Source organism: Sprattus sprattus (genome assembly GCF_963457725.1).
Source record: "Sprattus sprattus genome assembly, chromosome: 21".
NCBI lineage: Eukaryota > Metazoa > Chordata > Actinopteri > Clupeiformes > Clupeidae > Sprattus > Sprattus sprattus.
This window is the reverse complement of record NC_137919.1, coordinates 7,594,033-7,614,844: the sequence shown is the minus strand read 5'-3', so window position 1 is coordinate 7,614,844 and position 20,812 is coordinate 7,594,033. Positions and strand designations below refer to the sequence as shown.

The window sequence follows — 20,812 nt, the reverse complement described above, 5'->3', positions numbered from 1 at the left end:
ATAACCTCTCCCTTCCCTCTCACTCTCTCCCTCTCTCTCTCTCTCTCTCTCCTCCCTCTCTCTACCTCCCCTCCCTCTCTCTCTCTCTCTCCCTCTCTCTCTCTCGCTCCCCCTCTCTCCCTCCCCCTCCTCCCTCTCCCTCTCCCTCTCTCTCTCTCTCTCTCTCTCTCTCTCTCTCTCTCTCTCTCTCTCTCTCTCTCTCCCCCCAGAACAACACTATCTGACTCAGCTAATGGACCTTGGCCTGTTGTCGTTCACACCCTCCAGGGAGGTCATGGGGAAAAAAATTAACTCCTACGATGACAGGTGCGTTCATATGGACTCATGTTGTTTGGTGCGTTCATATGGAGTCATGTTGTTTGGTGCATTCATATGGAGTCATGTTGTTTGGTGTACTCTGAACAAGTAACAACATAATACACTTTTTTATGAGTTTATGAGCAGGATTGAGGCTAGGTAGGAGGTAGGCTGCGAGCATACCTAAGTCTGTTCGACTCCTTTCTATTTCTGGCGTCTCTGCCATTCTAACTAGAACATTGTGAGTACAGAATGTTCACTTTCAGAATGTACTCGTGGAGAAGTAAAAAAAAACGGTTAGTGCCTACAGGCTGACTGATTACAATGAAGCTACCCAACCAGCAAGACACGCAGATGCCCTTTATTACCTCCAGCAAGGAGGTTATGCGATCGGGTCCGTTAATTTATTTATTTATTTATTTATTTATTTGTCCGTTTGTCTGTCTGTGGACAAGATTTCTCAGAAACTACTGGGCGGATCTTTCTGAAATTTCCACAAGAGGTGCATATCGGTCCCGGGACAGCCCCATTAAAATTTCAGGATGATCCGGATCTGGATACGGATTCTGGATCCGGATTTGTGTACCGCCTTGCTGGAGGTCAGAAATCTCTGATTGCTCTTGTTCTTCTTGTCCCTGCTCACACAGGGGCGATTGTTCGTGCCTACATGTTAACGCTGGTACATTGTGCAATATCTGAGTCACCCAGCAGGTGTAACCAGATGGGTGTTCTGATGTGGTTCGAAACCAAGGCCATGAGTCATGTCCATACACAGGGGAAATTCAGTTCACTCGTTTGAAGTTCAATTCGGTTATTGGTTAGAATAAGACTGCTGCTAAATATGCATTGGGTCAGGTCGAGGTACCACGAATGAGAGTCTTGAGACTGAGAAGGCAAAGACAACAGCCGCTCATCATAGGAGAGCTGGATCATGGCATTTCAATATGTTGGTGACGATCCAGTGGCTGTCCGATCCAGTTGCTGTCCTAGACATATTATATGAACTAGTTTAATAAGGCAAGTTACTGGGAAGTGTTTTGAAAACAGGTTGCTGGAACAGGTTTCTGTTCTGGTAGAAATGGCATGGCAGGAAAAATGCTAATTCCTGTTTACTGTTTATTGTGTGTCGGTTACAAACAGTGGTAAGACTTCAGTTTCTGTCAACAGGAAGAAGCTTGCACTTGCTGACTGCTATAGCAATCATGCTGTCACTTGAAGCTGAGAGAGTTGAGGCCAATCAAAGCCACTGTTCCAAAATAGATGCCCACACAAATCTGCCCTACAAAACGTGTAGGGCCTGCTGGGGGTTGCACATCCTCGCGAGGTCTCTTTCTGTTTGCCACTGAGTTGGCTTCACTTACATATGCTGGGATACGGAAAAACTCTCTTGCCCAGCCAACTCCAAAACCACCAAGAGTAAGCATCCACAATAGAGCGTGGCTGTCTCTTACTAAAGTAGAAGTGATGCAGGCCCAGAACTCCACCCACTGCCCATAGAGTATATGTCATCATGAGACCCTTCGCTAAAAGCTTGCATTGGTACACAGTTTAGAACTAATGGGGCATTTATTGAATAGTGGGGCAGTTAACTAATAAGGATAAAGGCGTGGGAACAAACAACCTGGATCTTTTCAGATCATTTGGAAGGTAATTCAATTCAATTCATTTTTTTGTTTTGTTTTTAAATAAAAGGATCATGCTTCAGCTTGCCCAGAAGACAGACGGAGTGATTGTGACGAACGACAACATGAGAGACCTGTTCGATGAGTCGAATGCCTGGAAGGACATCATCAAAAAGAGGTACAGAACATGAGGCCATACAGGTGAACAGAAGGGCCGACCAATGTGATGAAGGCTTGGAATTGTTGTGTTCTATCTGAACATTTTGGGTCAAAAAAAGAGTTAATGTCTAATAATTTAATGAATACGTATATTGTTTATATGGCTCTGAGGTAATCAGGGGACCTTTCGGCTGTGTGTTTGTTGTGGTGTGTGTTGGTTTTGTTGTGGTGTCATGAGAACGATATTATGCTTAAACTCTTGCAGGTTGCTCCAGTACACATTTGTCGGGGATCACTTTATGGTTCCAGACGACCCTCTGGGCCGAGACGGACCTCACCTCAACGATTTCCTTCGCTCACAGCAGAGGTAATGTAACCACACACACACACACACACACACACCACACACACACACACACACACACACACACACACACACACACACACAGACACACACACACACAGACACACACACTCACACACACACACACACACACACACACACACACACACACACACACACACACACACACACACACACACAGATCAATTAAGGTTCTGAACCTGCTGTTTAGATTAATAGTAAAAAGCATTATTTAGCTTTTTCTTGTTTCCTCTTTCAACCATCCCTCTAATTTTCTTCCTTTCTGTCTTCCCTCCACCTCTTTCACCCTCTTTTTTCCCCATCACCAGCAGTCACACGTTCACAGGCGTCTCCTCATCCATCCCCCTGCCCCAGCAGCGCTCTCAATCAGAGGTACTGCAGTTCCGCGACAGGACAGCAGGGAGCAGCAGAGTACCACCAGAGTTCCATTCGGAACAGTCAGACCTCCAGCCCCAGGGCCCAGCAGGCCAGTCCCAAGTCTGGGAACAGGCGCGGCAGAGGAGGGGGAGGGGCCGAGCTGAGGCGGAGGCCCAGCAGCAGAGGAGCGCAGAGGAGACGTCCAGGATGAGGGAGAGCTTGAGCCAGGTGTTCCCGGGGCAGGCTAGTGCTGTGACGCTGGCCCTACAGACACACCCGACCCTCACGGACGTGAACCTGCTATCCCACTTCATCCTGGAGCAACAGGCAGCTGGGGAGTAGAGTTAAAGTGAGAGAGAGAGAGAGAGAGAGAGTAATATTTGTATCTTTCTGTGAGTGTGAGTGTGTGTGTGTGTGTGTGTGTGTGTGTGTGTGTGTGTGTGTGTGTGTGTGTGTGTGTGTGGACATAGGTGTGTGGGTGGGGTTTTGCGAATGTGTATGTGTGTTATGGTTGGTCAAGACCACACTACTAAAATGATGAATTGCCTGAGAGTATAGATGAACAATGATAAATATATATTTTAGCAGCTTTAATTTCATACGATCTATACTACTCATGACACCCACTGCCATGAATCAAGGGAGTGATCTGCTGAATGACCTGTGGAAGGTTGAGTGAAGACTGGGGGACGATTAAACACAAGAGAACTAAGATGGAGGGAGCTTCAGTTGCATTGCCATGATCCTGCTAAACCAAAGATGGCTACTTGGTCCTCTCGAGATATTTTATTTTTTTACCTTCTTTAGTCTTACTTTTTTACTGAATCTTAATGTGGAATTAACTTCATAGTGAAAAATGTTTCCCCTTTTTGTGGTGAAAGCATGTCTGTATTGTTGGAGTATTGTCTAACTATTAGTCAAGCTAAAGTATTTTTGTATCATGTGCATTTGCAAGTCTTATGAATAAGTATTTATATATCATCTTCATGTTGTTCTAAAGAACCAAGTGTTTACACCCATTAGTTTCTATCATCAGTGATCATTTAAAAGGCTTGTGAGGCCCACTCTCTTATGTAATCTGACATTTTACTATCATTGAAATTTTATCTGACACACAAACTAAGATGTGAAGTGTTTCTGAACATATCTGGATTGGGTTGTCCTGACATGTCATGATTCTGTTTAATTTCTAGTGTACCACTTTCTGTAGGTTTTAATGTCACCGTCACTATTATTTAAGATAAATATCACCATGTCACAATAATGTCATTGCATAAAATAAAGTTTAAATATAGTCACTCATCTGTAGTCATTGTGATGAATAACCAACCAACCAGCAGTAACCAGCAAACAGTAGGTGTAGTAGATAGTAACGTGTGTACAGCTGCACAAGGACTGAGGAGTGCTAAGTGATTGCCGTGTGATAGTTTCTAGTTCTGATGTGTGTGGACTTGGTGAGAAGTGTGTGTGTGTGTGTGTGTGTGTGTGTGTGTGTGTGTGTGTGTGTGTGTGTGTAGGTTTCAACCCTCAGACTCACTCTATTATGTCTGAGGTGCAGTTGAAGGGGTCAGGTAATGTGAAATAAGTCACAGAATATATTCACTTTATGATGTGATAGACTTTTATTTAGAACATAGTTTAAGCAATGCACCGGATGAAATACATCATAAAAAATAAAGGGAGCCCAGAGATGTAATAGCTTATGATCTAATCTAAAAGCTGACTTTTAACAAAAGCCCCAAACCTATGTATTCTATATTTAAGTGTACTATTTACTAAACAGTAGTGAGGAATAACTCAAAAGAATAGGAACTATTTCAGTGCGTCAGAACCCCATCCATCCCCTGGGACACTGGCCCGATCCTCCTGAACAGTTTAGCGTCCCTGATCACTATCTGCTGCCGTCTTATCTCCATGATGAAAGTATATTTAATTTGTTCTTATTGTTCTGGGATCTTTTTTGCCTGTTGCAGAAGCGATACGGCATAGACAGTCTGAAGAATTTGCAAAACATGTAGAGCAAGATCATTTCAAAAGGGAGACCAGGTGATGATGTTAGCCCGACCCCTGCTGTCTCTGACACTTCAGGGTGTCCCTGCAGACGAGCACACACAGCACAGGTTCTGTCACCAGGCGTAAACTCATGACAGCCTTGACCCAATTAACCCATGAAGACTCAGAGCGCGGGTAAAAAAGGTTAATGACTAGGCATGGGATATAGAGAGTAATTAGAGTGAACATAGCGGTCGCGAGAACTTCGAAACCGGGTCGCTTGTGCATGAGCAGACCAGCAGACGAGTACAAGAGTCTGATGGTCAATGCACTTGTTATGAAGGCCAGGATCACTGGCACTGCACAGATGATTGATTTGATGATATGACCAATGGACGGGAAGAAGTTACAGCTGATTACAGTGATCCACACAGTCAGAGACAGTGCCGGGGGCAAGAACACATGAAAGAAGTGAGAGGATGAGTGGGGGTAAGTCAGACGCAGAATCCCCTCTAGCGCCACCAGCTGGTGGAAGTGCAAACCGCAGAGCCTTGCCTCAAGAAAACTGAAGTAGAGCTCATTGCAGAATGAACATGGCGGTCTACCCAGGAACAATGCTTTCAGGAAGGGGCTCACCACCAGCTCCAAGATGTTGCTGAAGATAAGGCTGAAACGGTACCCCCTTCTTGCTGATGGCGTCTCAGACGGTAGAGGGCCCAGACAATCGGTGGGCAGCCCTGCACACAGACCAGCAGAAAGGATCAAATACATCCAGATCTCCTCCACCACGGTTCGGGAGTTGCAGGGGAAATTTGCAGATCCTGTTCAAAAACAAGTCAGAAACAAGATTTAAATTAGGACTTGGACAACAGCATCAAGCATTTTTCATCAAGCATGTGTGTGTGTGGCTTTTTTTTTTTTGTACCTATGACAGATTCTTCCTGTTAACATATTGTGCAAGAATGAAAACAGGTCACCTGCCCACACTGATTATACCAGAGCCCACCCCATGCACCGACCACAGGCACAGAAAATACCTATTCTAAACCTGATTGTTCAAATCCTTGATTGTGATTGGCTAAAAGCCGTTGTAAAATCCAGCATTACCTTACAATTTGACCTGATTACATTCCATATTACTGCGCAGCGAATGGCAAGGCATTCATATAGCGCATTTCATACCCAGTGTTCCATCTGGGTGTTGCGTTGCTTCAAGGGTCGCGTGGCAACGATTTATTTAGGAACTATAATTTTGAGTGGCGGAAGAATGACGGTTTATCATTAAACTATTGTTTCTTAGATTGAATTGTCTTTATTTATGAAACCATATCAAATATGTGTAGTAACAGGTTTAGAAAAGCAATAAGCAATAAGCCCCGCGAGTCCGCGCTTTCGCGTCGTGCCTAACAACTCCCTTACCCGTTCTAAAATCAGCGCAAAGCACGGCCTCTTGGGGCTTATTGCTTAAACGTCTGCCTAAGACCTGACTACTCCAGCTGTTATATATATATTATATTGTGGCATAGTGGAGGTGTGTCGCATTAGTGACGTATCGTGGGTATCCTACTGGTGACGGGGTAGGGTCAAGGGGGAGACACGCTGATTAGTGCACCTGGATATAGCCCCAGCAGGGAAGCTATCGGCAGAGTTGCCTTTTGTCTGTGGTGTGCTTGGGTTCGTGAAAGCTACACCCAGCGGAGTAATCGAAAGTGTGTGTGTTTATGTGTGTAAGATCCAAGGTAGGACACGCTTCTGTATTAAACTTTTATACACATGTCTTTTAGAATATTACGTGGACGCGTTCATTGATGGTGGAATATATGATTTGTAGCCTGCACTGAGTGCTGTAGCGTTTTACTACCTTGGAGACGTGTGGAGTGAGGCTGGATGAAGCTGGGTGAGTTTTCATGGGCCTTGTACTATGTATGGATGATTTTTAAACAAGCGATGTATTTGTGAGCGATGGGCACTAGGCATTGACGTGTGATGTGTTGTGTGTTTGTTTGATTTATAGGCATCGTGTGCGCCACTGTTTGTATCCCTAAGTTTGTTTTGCATTGTTTGTGTCCATATTGTTTTGTAGGCCTACGTGTCTCTGAGTAGTACATTCATGTAAATTAAAGATCGGATGTTTTTCTATACTTCTATAGCCTACTTCAATCATCATCATATCGACCTCACAGTTTGGCGCTGCGAGCAGGGTTATGTTGTTGGCTAAATATAGAGTATAGAATATGTAAATTGCTGAGACACGTTGGATTCACGCTGTATTCTTAGAAGGCAGATTGCAGGCTATGTTACGGTGTGTTATATGGGACTGAAACAGTGGCGTACAGAGAAGAGTCGGCGACGTAAAGCATTGATCTGGGACCTGCATAGGAAGATGCAACGTGGAAAAGTCAAGCATTAGCCTATTTTTTTTTGAGAAAAAAAAAAACCATAAAATTGTGGCTGACCTAGCAAATTGATTAGCTTATTCATTTGTAACTGTCTTGTGTACCGATTTGATTTTGTTTGTCCTGTGTTTTGGGGAATTTACAATGTCAAACCCTGAGGCCCAGGCTGAGCTTCAGGCCCTTAAAGAGAGAGTACAGGCTGATAAGGATACCATCAGCAACTTAAAGGACCTGAATGAGGCCTTGCAGGGACAGTTGCAGGACAGGGAAAGCAGTAGACCCTCCAGCCGTACAAGTGGGGTAAGTGAAAACCCGGCTAGTGCTCAAAGCATATTGTACCTATCAAGAGAGAAAAGAGGTAAAGTTTTTTCAGGAGGCTCTACAACTGTTTTTTATGAATGGCTAGATGAACTCCAAGCCTCTCTCAACTACCGGCCATATACTGGGGCAGATAAGGCCTCTTATATTTACGAGCAATTGGGAGGAGAAGCGAAACAAGAAATTCGATACCGGCCGCTATTAGTTCGTAAAGATCCAGAGTGCATTATTAAAATCTTAAAAGAGATCTATGGCCGTCCGCAGTCACTTACCAAACTTCAGCGTCAATTTTTTGATCGCCGGCAGAGGGAGGGCGAGACTGTCAGAGAATTTTCTCATGCCCTTATGGCCATCATGGAGGAAATTAATCAGTGTCCTCTTAATGGTGCTTGGGCTAGTGAAACAGCGCTACGTGATCAGTTTGCTGAAAACGTGTTTGATCTTGGCCTGCGTAGAGAGCTTAAGAGAGTGATTCGCCAGAACACTAGTATGTCTTTCTTTGAACTTCGGAAAGAAGCCTTGCTATGGGCAGAGGACTGTGATATGGCTGGGGAACGAGGCAGAAGGGTTGCTAACGCATGTGAAGTGGAGGCCGAGCCAGTGGACGCAAATGCGGTGACTGCAGTCCGTGTCCCATCATTGGACCCGAGTTTGAGTACAATTTTAGAAATGCTGCGCAAACAGCAAGCACAATTGGATGACGTGACCCGGAAATTGGCGGGTGCACAATTGACAAATAATAGGTCCGGGGTTAGTCGTTATCAGCAGCAGCCGCGGTTTGATCCATCTGGTCGGCCTATCTGCTTTAAGTGCCAAGGCGTGGGGCATATTGCAAGAAATTGTCAACTGAGAAGTAACCAGGTGCGGGACCCTCAACCAAACCGCGCTGAGCCCACTGAGAGATTAGTGCATGTGAATGAGCAGCAGGGAAACTTCTTCCCCCTGTGGCACGGAGCCGAGTCACAGGAGGGTCGGGAGTAGGCTCTGATGTTACTGGCCCAGAAGTTTTTGGGTGCTTGGTGGGGCAGAGTCCGGTGGTTGAGGTTAAAATGGGCGGGGCCAGTCTGAATTGTCTTTTAGACACAGGATCAATGGTCACCACAGTCACTGAAACTTTTTTTAGGCAAAACTTTGAGCGTTTTGGGCCCCAAAAATTGAAGAGTTGTAACTGGCTTGCGTTACGGGCTGCCAATGGGCTCGCCATACCATACCTGGGTTACTTCGAGGTTGACATTGAGGTGCTCGGCAAGGTCATCCCAAAACGAGGTGTGTTGGTTGTTAAAGACCCTACTGACCCTGCAGCCATTGAACGCAAACAATTGGTGCCAGGGCTTCTTGGGATGAATGTTATAAAATTATGTTATCAGCTGTTTTCTGTAAATGATGATCTTGCCCAGGGCCTTGGCCCCCCGACTCAGTTGGGGTGGAAGGCAGTTTTTCATGCGCTCCAGCAGGAGCAGTATGTAGAGAATAAACAAGAGTGTGTGGTGAAGTCTATTGTGCCTTATGTGGTTCCAGCTGGGTCTCTTTGTTTTGTGCCAAGTACCGGGTGTGGAGTTATGTCTGGGTCGGAGAAGCCATTTCTCATTGAAGCTTTGGGGGCAGATATGGGGGGCTTACCTGGGGGGCTACTAATTCCAGGTGCCGTCATGTTTTGTAATAGCGACCACATTGCTGTGCCCATAGTTAATGTAAGCACTTCACCAGTTTACATAGAGCCCCATACATGTTTAGCTACCCTACAGTCGGTCGAATTGATAAGGGGGAGAGAGGCTGAGGTGGTCTTTCACAGGATAAGCCCAGAGGAAGAACAGGTCACTGTGCTTGAACAGCAAGCTGTACCAAGTGCCGGGGTAGCATTAGCACCCAAGATAGCTCAGTTAGAACTGCCCGAGCTGACCACTGTACAAGCGAGTGAAGTTAGGTACAGGCTTCAAAAATATGCTCATGTATTTACAACATCTGATAGTGATCTAGGGTGTACTACACTTATTCAGCATGAGATCCCACTCGTAGATGAGGCGCCTGTCCGTCAGAGGTATCGCAGAATCCCCCCCTCCCAGTATGAAGAGGTAAAGTCACATATCAAACAGCTTCTGGAACAGGGGGTGGTTAGAGAGAGTTGTAGCCCATACTCCTCCCCGGTGGTGATTGTCCGAAAGAAAGATGGCTCCATGAGGATGTGTGTGGATTACAGGCAATTGAACGCAAAGACCCGCAAGGACTCTTTCCCTCTCCCGAGGATAGAAGAATCTTTGGACTCACTAGGGGGAGCTCGATGGTTTTCGACGTTAGATCTAGCGAGCGGCTATAATCAAGTTGAGGTGGTAGAGAAAGACCGCCCCAAAACTGCTTTCTGCACGCCCTTTGGCCTGTATGAGTTTAATCGTATGGCTTTCGGGCTCTGCAATGCGCCTGGGACATTTCAAAGATTAATGGAGCGCATTTTGGGAGATCAGCGACATCAGTCTTTATTGTTATATTTAGATGATGTGGTTGTTTTCTCCACCACCTTTGAACAGCATCTTGCCCGTCTGGAGCTCGTCTTAGCCCGCTTTGCTGATCAGAACTTAAAAGTCAAGCTCAGCAAGTGCTCCTTTTTCAAATCCCAGGTGACCTTCCTAGGTCACGTGATTTCAGCTGATGGGGTGGCCACAGACCCAGAAAAAATCTGTGCCGTGGCAGACTGGCGGAGGCCAGAGAATGTCCAGGAACTCAGGTCTTTCCTGGGGTTTGCAAGTTTTTATCGACGCTTTGTGAAGAACTTTGCCAGTATTGCAGCCCCTCTCCACGCACTCTGTACTGGGGAGCACGTAAAGGGTAGGGCCAAATCCTCTGCAGCCAGCCTTCAGCGACACTGGAATCCTGAGTGCGAGAATGCTTTCAGGGCATTGCGGGAGAAGTTGACTTCGGCCCCTGTCCTGGCGTATGCTGACTTTGGCAAGCCTTTTTTCCTGGAGATTGATGCCAGCTACCAGGGACTAGGAGCAGTACTGTCTCAGGAGGTCGGGGGGAAGAGGCGCCCGGTCGCCTATGCCAGCAGGGGCTTGAGACCTTCAGAACGCAACATGAGCAACTACAGCGCCATGAAGCTCGAACTGCTCGGGCTCAAGTGGGCGGTTACGGATAAATTCCGTGAGTATCTCTTGGGTAACAAGTTTGTTGTTTTCACGGACAACAATCCACTCAGTCATCTTCAAACTGCCAAGCTCGGGGCTTTAGAACAAAGATGGGCGTCAGAGTTGGCTCAGTTTGATTATGAGATTGTTTACCGGCCTGGTCGCTTGAATGCCGGGGCGGATGCACTATCGAGACAGTATACTAGCAGGCACACCTCAGAATGCCCGATGAACGAGCCATCTGAAATGGGTGGAGAGATCTTCGAACAACATGCCTCAACCTCTTGCTTCCCTGTGTATTGCAAGGACTCCCTGACAACTCTGCAGAAGGCCGATGGGGTGATCTCCGCTTTTCTGAAGTATTGGGTAACTGGACAGAAACCAAGTCGGGAAGAGAGGGCAAGAGAGCTCCCCAAAACCATTGAACTGCTGAGGCAGTGGGAGAGGGTGGTGGACGACGCGGATGTACTGTATCGGGAGAGCCAAGACCGGACGGAGGGAAAAGTAAGGCAGCTCATCCTACCCCAAGCGTTGCATAAAGAGGTTCTACAGCAGATGCATGACGGGCACGGGCACCAGGGAATAGAGAGAACATTCAAGCTGGTGCGCCGTCGCTGTTATTGGCCTGGAATCTATACAGATGTGGAGAGACACTGCAATTCCTGTGAACGGTGCATTGTGTCTAAAGCACAGCAACCCCGGGTGGTGACAAAGATGGGCAGTCTGTTGGCAGTAAGGCCTCTAGAAGTGGTGGCGATGGATTTTACAGTCCTTGAGCCCTCTTCGGATGGGAGAGAAAATGTCCTTGTTTTTACTGATGTTTTTACAAAGTTCACCGTTGCAGTACCCACAAAGGACCAGAGGGCGTTGACCGTAGCCAAATGCCTTGTCAAGCACTGGATTCAGCCCTATGGAGTCCCAGAGCGCATACACTCTGATCAGGGAAAGTGTTTTGAGGCAGAGGTCGTCCAGTCATTGTGCCAGTTGTATGGCATGAAGAAGAGCAGAACCACCCCCTATCATCCCCAGGGGAATGGGCAGTGCGAAAGGTTCAATAGAACACTGCACGATCTCCTTCGCACCCTTCCCCCGGAAAAGAAGAGGAGATGGGTGGAATATCTGCCAGAGGTGGTTTTTGCCTATAATACAACTGAACACCAGAGTACTGGGTACACACCCTACTTTCTCCTGTTTGGCCGTGGCCCTGGGGTTCCACTTGATGTGGCCCTTGGTGGTAGTGATGTTGATACCCAGGTGGAGTTGAGTGAGTGGGTGGAGTCACACCAGACACGGCTACAAGCAGCCTACAAGCAAGCAGGGGAGAGGTTAAATAGGGCAGCGGAGTCAAGAAGCCGACAAAAAGGCCCTCCAACAACGAACAGTGTTCTCTGTCCTGGTCAGTTGGTGTATGTGCGGAATAGACAGTTTGCCGGTAGGCATAAGATCCAAGACATGTGGCTTTCAGTGCCACACAGAGTGTTGGAAAGGGCTGGCCCAAATAAGCCTGTCTATCTTGTGGTCCCGGTGGATGCCTCCAAGTCGCCTAGGAACGTTCACCGCACAGAGTTGCGACTGTGTGGTCCTGGGGTGCAGCAGGAGTGGACAGAGCAGACTTCGGAGAGTGGGAGTGAAGAGGAGGCACCTGGGGGCTGGATGAGGATGCAGCCAGGCAGCCCTCATGCTGGCAGCCCATGCCCACGTCAGAGCCTCCCAGTGCAGGCTGGTCAGGCAGAAGAAGTGTGGTCAATGACGGATGAAGATGGAGATGAGCTGTCAGCGTCACCTGAACCCAGATCTCTGAGAAGGACCACCCGAAGTAATGCTGGGAAGCACCCAAACCCCTTCAATCTTCCGCAGTCAACGGTCAGCCACCGGGGTAGGGGATTCCCTTAGGATATGGCTGTTGAGTAAAGTTGAGAGAGCAAATCAGCGGGTCGCTGAGTTTATTTTCTGGGGGGGTGAGTGTGGCATAGTGGAGGTGTGTCGCATTAGTGACGTATCGTGGGTATCCTACTGGTGACGGGGTAGGGTCAAGGGGGAGACACGCTGATTAGTGCACCTGGATATAGCCCCAGCAGGGAAGCTATCGGCAGAGTTGCCTTTTGTCTGTGGTGTGCTTGGGTTCGTGAAAGCTACACCCAGCGGAGTAATCGAAAGTGTGTGTGTTTATGTGTGTAAGATCCAAGGTAGGACACGCTTCTGTATTAAACTTTTATACACATGTCTTTTAGAATATTACGTGGACGCGTTCATTGATGGTGGAATATATGATTTGTAGCCTGCACTGAGTGCTGTAGCGTTTTACTACCTTGGAGACGTGTGGAGTGAGGCTGGATGAAGCTGGGTGAGTTTTCATGGGCCTTGTACTATGTATGGATGATTTTTAAACAAGCGATGTATTTGTGAGCGATGGGCACTAGGCATTGACGTGTGATGTGTTGTGTGTTTGTTTGATTTATAGGCATCGTGTGCGCCACTGTTTGTATCCCTAAGTTTGTTTTGCATTGTTTGTGTCCATATTGTTTTGTAGGCCTACGTGTCTCTGAGTAGTACATTCATGTAAATTAAAGATCGGATGTTTTTCTATACTTCTATAGCCTACTTCAATCATCATCATATCGACCTCACAATATATTAACTAGAAAATGCATTTCCTGAAGGAAATACCAGTGCATGAAATGCAAAAGTTAAGAAAGAACGAATAAAAGAAAAGAAAAGTGAAAGAAGGAAGGAAGAAAGGAAAGAACAGTAAAAGAAGGAAAGAAGAGTGGAAGAAGGAAAGAAGAAAGGAAAGAAGAGTGAAGAAAGGAAAGAAGAGTGGAAGAAAGAAAGAAGAATGGAAGAAGAAAGGAAAGAAGAGTGAAGAAAGGAAATTAGAGTGGAAGAAGGAAAGAAGAAAGGAAAGAAGAGTGAAGAAAGAGAAGAAGAGTGGAAGAAGGGAAGAAGAGCCAAAGAAGATAAGAAGAAAAGAAAGAAGAGTGAAAGAAGGAAAGAAGAAAAGAAAAAGGTAAGAAGAGTGGAAGAAGGGAAGAAGAAAGGAAAGAAGAGTGGAAGAAGGAAAGAAGAAAAGAAAAAGGTAAGAAGAGTGGAAGAAGGGAAGAAGAAAGGAAAGAAGAGTGGAAGAAGGAAAGAAGAAAGTAAAGAAGAGTAGAAAGAAGGAAAGAAGAAAGGAAAGAAGAGAGGAAGAAACAAAGTAAGGAAAGAAGAGTGAACAAGAGTGGCTCTGGATAAAGACAGTAAAGAGAGAGTGAAAATATTGAAAGAAGGAGAAAAAAAGAGTGAAACAGAGAGATGGAGTGTGAGAGAAAGTAGAGTGAGAGTGATAGAGAGAAAGAAGGAGAGAGAGAAACAAAGTACAGTATGGAAGGTGTCTATTAATATTCATAGTTATACAGTTGAATGGAGAGGTACAGAGAGAAGAGGACCCTTGGAGGCTTGCCGCAGGTGTCAGTGAAGCACAGGTGCAAGCCAGTTTAATTACCCTATTATGATGTCATAATGGCCCAATGTAAGTCAATGGGAAAATTTAGATTCGTTTTTCTTTAATAACTTAAAAAGTATAAAGTTTAGAAAAGTGAAAAATACATAGCATAAGTGTCCTTTACAAGACCTACGCGACAAAGTTTGAATGAAGTTTCTACGTTAAGCGGTTCGGGCTGAATTAATCGCAGAAAAAGGTAACAAGAATAAGAAGAAGAAGAAGAAGAAGAAGAAGAAGAAGAAGAAGAAGAAGAAGAAGAAGAAGCCTAGGAATAACAATACAGGGCATTTCATGCACTGTAATTATAAAAGTACATACATTTAAGTTCTTTGGCCTCTTCATGGAAATTATTCAAACAAAAATGATTTAAACTAATTATTTCAAATAAAATGTGGTTTCTTGTTATTGATGTAATCACAGTGGCTGATAAATTATCCGTGCTATTCTTACAGCTGAAAGAGTGATAATGTAAAAACCTTAAGCACCTTAGAAAAAAGTGAGTTTTCTACTGGGTCAGATGTATCATGTATTTACCTATGAGAAAGCATTAGTACTAGAATATAAACGTTATATGACTCGGGTTACTGGTGTTCTTACCACAAAATGGTTGTTACAGTAACAGTTGCAGTTGTAAATTAATTGTAACCCTACCTAGATGCGCTCAATTTTGCATAAAATAAAAGCATACAGAGCAAAGTTTTCACGTTTATAAAATATTACTTCTGACATAAAAGCAACTTTCAACTTTGACTTTAAACTACTTAAACAATGATTAAACTATTACACAGTCCGGAAGGTACAGACAATATACATTTATATATAAATAATGTAATAATGTCTAAAGCTTTCAGTTGAACCCATGTGTGTTTCAGACATGGATAGGTAATGTCAAGCTTATTTAGCCTTACCCGTATCGCCTGGTGCTGTAATAGTTGCTGCTGTTCATGTGACTTATAGGAGACAGTCGCTCCCTCTCGCACTCGCTTACCCTCTCAGCTCAACCTGTCTTCTCAAAAGCACAGTCTTTCTTGTGTGTTTGTGTGTGTGTGTGTGTGTGTGTGTGTGTGTGTGTTTTTTTTTTTTTACCTACTGTGCAAACCTTTTTCCTGTCAACATCTCACACACCGAGCATCTTAATGCTTCATCTGACCAAACAGATAAGAGGCTAGAAGGAAAGAATAGAAAGAAATTTTACAATCTAACAACAACTAACCCACACCGGATGAGTAATTGCAACTAGAAGAAGGCCATCTGAGTTTTTACAATCTCTAAATGTTCCCATCCTGCGTTACAGGTGTAAGAGGATTGTTAGCACTTTCCGAAAACTTACATTAGAAGTTATGAAGGTTAAAGGATGATCCACAAAGTACTGAAGCTTGAGGTTGAATAATAGTCAGTAATAGTCAGTAATAATAATAGTTGAATAATTTGTCAAACAAGTGTTTTTATTGTATTGAGAGTAAAATAACAGTATTGCATTCATTTTGTATACTTGGAACAAATTCCTTAATTTAATTTCACTCAAAATGTAACTCCTTAAAGTTCACCAATGAATAAGAAGGTATACAAGTGTTTTGTAAATGTATATTTGTATATAGGGGTATGACAACCTGTAAACTGTTCTGAATGGAATCTTGCTCTGCTGTTGCACTGGCAGATAATATGAAGCACATTGAGTTTCTTTTGTATGTAATGTGCTGTATGAAGTGTGTCTTATGTTGCCTGAACTTTGTTTATTCCTTGACATTTTATAATTCTAATTATATCCTCCAGTGCTTTCACTAAATAGACTAAAGGAAATAATATGGTTTAATAAGTGAAATTCTTGAAGGTGTTTTTGGGGTCTTACCAGTATAGCCTCCTGCAGCCAACTGAGCTACACAACACTACTATAGTCTAACACTTGAGAGGACCCAGCCACTTCCTCCTTCTTCGCTCTCTTCCTCTCTTTTGTTTTCTTTCATAAATGGATGGGTCAAATGCAGAGGTTGAATTCAGAGTGTGTGTGTCTACACCACGTCTGCCATAGAGTCACTTTCACTTTCAATCATAATCACAATCACAAATCATCGTTCTTACAGTTTTTTCGAATAATTTTAACACTGTACACTTCGAGCATATAGACCAAGGGCGTAGGTTTGATCTCAGCTTTGGTAGGGACACTGACCGCCCGCCCTACTGCCCCCCCCCCCCACCCCCCACCCCCCCCCCCCACCCCCGCCGCCATAAAAAAAAAAAGTTGATATTAGGTTGAACAGGCAAACTTTAATAAAATATGTAAACATTTGTGTACCTTTGAACTTATTTAAACATAATAACAGAAATAAAACATTTGTTTAAATACAAAACAGTATTCTGCACCAAATAAATAACAATTATAAATAATAAATAAAAACGTTCAGCCAAAATGCCAATATACAGTAACAGTATATTCTATATTCAACATTTATACAACTTTTCCCAGTTGTGCTGCCAAAAAAGACAAACAAAAATAAAAAATATAGTCTGCAGCACTCAATAGGCTATTAATAAAGTTCTTTCCTCATTTATGCAATTATAAGCAACTTTTCTTTTCTTTTGATTTCTTATTTAAATTCACCAAAAACATACCTCCGTCTATCATTCACAGAGATGAACGGTCGGCATAGCCTATGTCTTTAAGCTCAATTTTGTCCAGAGTACCTTGATGCACATGGCATACAGAGACATTGTTCAGCCGCTGCTGGGACATGGTTGACCTTAGCCAGGTTTTCAACCTTTTTGAATGCAATGGATTTCGCTTTGTGGCAGCAATTAAACATTTTACCACACGAGGGCAATGTTTGAAAAGAAAAAGAAAAAAAACATCAGGCCTTCTCAGTTACCTACAAGTTTCCGTGTATTTCAAAAGTAAACATGAAGAGTTCACGGAGAAGTGTAGAGTGAGAGTATAATCAAAATCGCTGAATTTTCGCAGGTCCTGTTCAAACAGACAGAAGACAGCGAGACAGTGAGGCAGCAGCGAGCTGTGCCTCGATTTCACAATCCCTTACAAACTGGGTTTACAACCTGCGCATGCGTAGAACCTATTTAGTATTGTTGATCGGAGATACTAACAGACCTTATAACTCACTTACGCTCATTTCAGAAAATGTCTTAGACAAAATGTAGGATGGCTTCCACGCAACTTTTTTTTTTTTTTTTTTTTTTTTTTTTTTTACAAATGAGGCCCATTGACTGCAATTGTATGTAAGGGGCAGGAATATACAGTTTGGTTCACATAGTTTATTGCAAGTCATTTTGTTTCAGTGCTAGAGTGAGAATTTAATTTAGAAATTATTTACAATATTTAAAATACAACTTAGACTTAACCTTGTACTGTAAACATTGGTTTATGTTGGGAACTAGTGCACCGACTATAAGCATATTACCAGGTTTGACGTCCTGCTCATCTAGGTCTAATTTGGGCAGTAGGCTATAAGTTATAGTCTACTGACTCAGTAGGCAAATCTTATGTCCAAAAATGATCATTTCGAAATGGCTGTGTGACTTAAGAAAATGATCTGCGACTTCAAGCAGAGTTTTCAGCTTGAAGCTAAAACGTAGTTTTCCCTGACAGAATAGAAGCGCGATCAGGTCACATCACGTCAAACCACCGATGATGAAATCACTAATGAAATGTGCTGTATGAATATAAGTGTGTCTTATGTTGCCTGAACTTTGTTTATTCCTTGACATTTTATAATTCTAATGTAAACATCCTTTTATATCCTCCAGTGCTTTCACTAAATAGACTAAAGGAAATCACTAATGATAATCAGAGGCAAGTCGTGATAGAGCACATCTAGAGTAATTTAGCGTCACCTTGTGGACATGTACCCATTTTACACAAGACACATCAAATGCCCCTGAAATAGATAATTTTACATCTGAGTGCCATTAAGTTTCAGGTTCGCCTACCTAAAAGCTTCGGATACCAGATGAGTCAGTGGGGTTTTATCTTCCAACAACATTTTGTCAAAAACTCTAAAACTGTAGGCTACAGTATCTAGCTAACAATATTACAAAATATGGTTTGTAAAAAATAAAGGAGGCTTATTTGGTAATCCATAAAAATGTTCTTAGTTAAAATCACTCATCCATTCATGCATAATCGGAAAACCAGACAACACGACCGCGTACGTCTACGGACTCTAAAATACTCTCAAATTACATTCAAAAGTGCTTGATTTTCAATAGTACGCTTTCTGTCAACTTCCTTGCTTTCTGACAGGGATAGGTCCGAACCAAGCCCACATGTTTTGCTCTTCCTTTACGGTGCGTCATTTGGGTATTTCCGCACAATTGGGAGGGGGCGGAGGAGGTTCTCAGAGCGAGAAAGTTGCTGTTGCACTGGCAGATAATATGAAGCACATTGAGTTTCTTTTGTATGTAATGTGCTGTATGAAGTGTGTCTTATGTTGCCTGAACTTTGTTTATTCCTTGACATTTTATAATTCTAATTATATCCTCCAGTGCTTTCACTAAATAGACTAAAGGAAATAATATGGTTTAATAAGTGAAATTCTTGAAGGTGTTTTTGGGGTCTTACCAGTATAGCCTCCTGCAGCCAACTGAGCTACACAACACTACTATAGTCTAACACTTGAGAGGACCCAGCCACTTCCTCCTTCTTCGCTCTCTTCCTCTCTTTTGTTTTCTTTCATAAATGGATGGGTCAAATGCAGAGGTTGAATTCAGAGTGTGTGTGTCTACACCACGTCTGCCATAGAGTCACTTTCACTTTCAATCATAATCACAATCACAAATCATCGTTCTTACAGTTTTTTCGAATAATTTTAACACTGTACACTTCGAGCATATAGACCAAGGGCGTAGGTTTGATCTCAGCTTTGGTAGGGACACTGACCGCCCGCCCTACTGCCCCCCCCCCCCACCCCCCACCCCCCCCCCCCACCCCCGCCGCCATAAAAAAAAAAAGTTGATATTAGGTTGAACAGGCAAACTTTAATAAAATATGTAAACATTTGTGTACCTTTGAACTTATTTAAACATAATAACAGAAATAAAACATTTGTTTAAATACAAAACAGTATTCTGCACCAAATAAATAACAATTATAAATAATAAATAAAAACGTTCAGCCAAAATGCCAATATACAGTAACAGTATATTCTATATTCAACATTTATACAACTTTTCCCAGTTGTGCTGCCAAAAAAGACAAACAAAAATAAAAAATATAGTCTGCAGCACTCAATAGGCTATTAATAAAGTTCTTTCCTCATTTATGCAATTATAAGCAACTTTTCTTTTCTTTTGATTTCTTATTTAAATTCACCAAAAACATACCTCCGTCTATCATTCACAGAGATGAACGGTCGGCATAGCCTATGTCTTTAAGCTCAATTTTGTCCAGAGTACCTTGATGCACATGGCATACAGAGACATTGTTCAGCCGCTGCTGGGACATGGTTGACCTTAGCCAGGTTTTCAACCTTTTTGAATGCAATGGATTTCGCTTTGTGGCAGCAATTAAACATTTTACCACACGAGGGCAATGTTTGAAAAGAAAAAGAAAAAAAACATCAGGCCTTCTCAGTTACCTACAAGTTTCCGTGTATTTCAAAAGTAAACATGAAGAGTTCACGGAGAAGTGTAGAGTGAGAGTATAATCAAAATCGCTGAATTTTCGCAGGTCCTGTTCAAACAGACAGAAGACAGCGAGACAGTGAGGCAGCAGCGAGCTGTGCCTCGATTTCACAATCCCTTACAAACTGGGTTTACAACCTGCGCATGCGTAGAACCTATTTAGTATTGTTGATCGGAGATACTAACAGACCTTATAACTCACTTACGCTCATTTCAGAAAATGTCTTAGACAAAATGTAGGATGGCTTCCACGCAACTTTTTTTTTTTTTTTTTTTTTTTTTTTTTTTACAAATGAGGCCCATTGACTGCAATTGTATGTAAGGGGCAGGAATATACAGTTTGGTTCACATAGTTTATTGCAAGTCATTTTGTTTCAGTGCTAGAGTGAGAATTTAATTTAGAAATTATTTACAATATTTAAAATACAACTTAGACTTAACCTTGTACTGTAAACATTGGTTTATGTTGGGAACTAGTGCACCGACTATAAGCATATTACCAGGTTTGACGTCCTGCTCATCTAGGTCTAATTTGGGCAGTAGGCTATAAGTTATAGTCTACTGACTCAGTAGGCAAATCTTATGTCCAAAAATGATCATTTCGAAATGGCTGTGTGACTTAAGAAAATGATCTGCGACTTCAAGCAGAGTTTTCAGCTTGAAGCTAAAACGTAGTTTTCCCTGACAGAATAGAAGCGCGATCAGGTCACATCACGTCAAACCACCGATGATGAAATCACTAATGAAATGTGCTGTATGAATATAAGTGTGTCTTATGTTGCCTGAACTTTGTTTATTCCTTGACATTTTATAATTCTAATGTAAACATCCTTTTATATCCTCCAGTGCTTTCACTAAATAGACTAAAGGAAATCACTAATGATAATCAGAGGCAAGTCGTGATAGAGCACATCTAGAGTAATTTAGCGTCACCTTGTGGACATGTACCCATTTTACACAAGACACATCAAATGCCCCTGAAATAGATAATTTTACATCTGAGTGCCATTAAGTTTCAGGTTCGCCTACCTAAAAGCTTCGGATACCAGATGAGT

General features: G+C 43.2%; 1 protein-coding gene across 2 annotated transcripts in view; it reads left to right on the top strand.

Annotated features, from left to right (window-relative positions):
- The window catches only part of khnyn (KH and NYN domain containing), an 11,146-nt gene extending 7,966 nt beyond the window's left edge, over positions 1-3,180 (top strand). For both annotated transcript variants that reach the window (XM_080859868.1, XM_080859869.1), the window contains exons 6-9: positions 210-306; positions 1,990-2,097; positions 2,344-2,445; positions 2,772-3,180. In XM_080859868.1, the coding sequence (XP_080715994.1) occupies positions 210-306; positions 1,990-2,097; positions 2,344-2,445; positions 2,772-3,162 (698 nt within the window). In that variant the 3' untranslated portion in view covers positions 3,163-3,180. The remainder of the gene's footprint in view (positions 1-209; positions 307-1,989; positions 2,098-2,343; positions 2,446-2,771) is intronic.
- Positions 3,181-20,812: the final 17,632 nt, after the last annotated feature.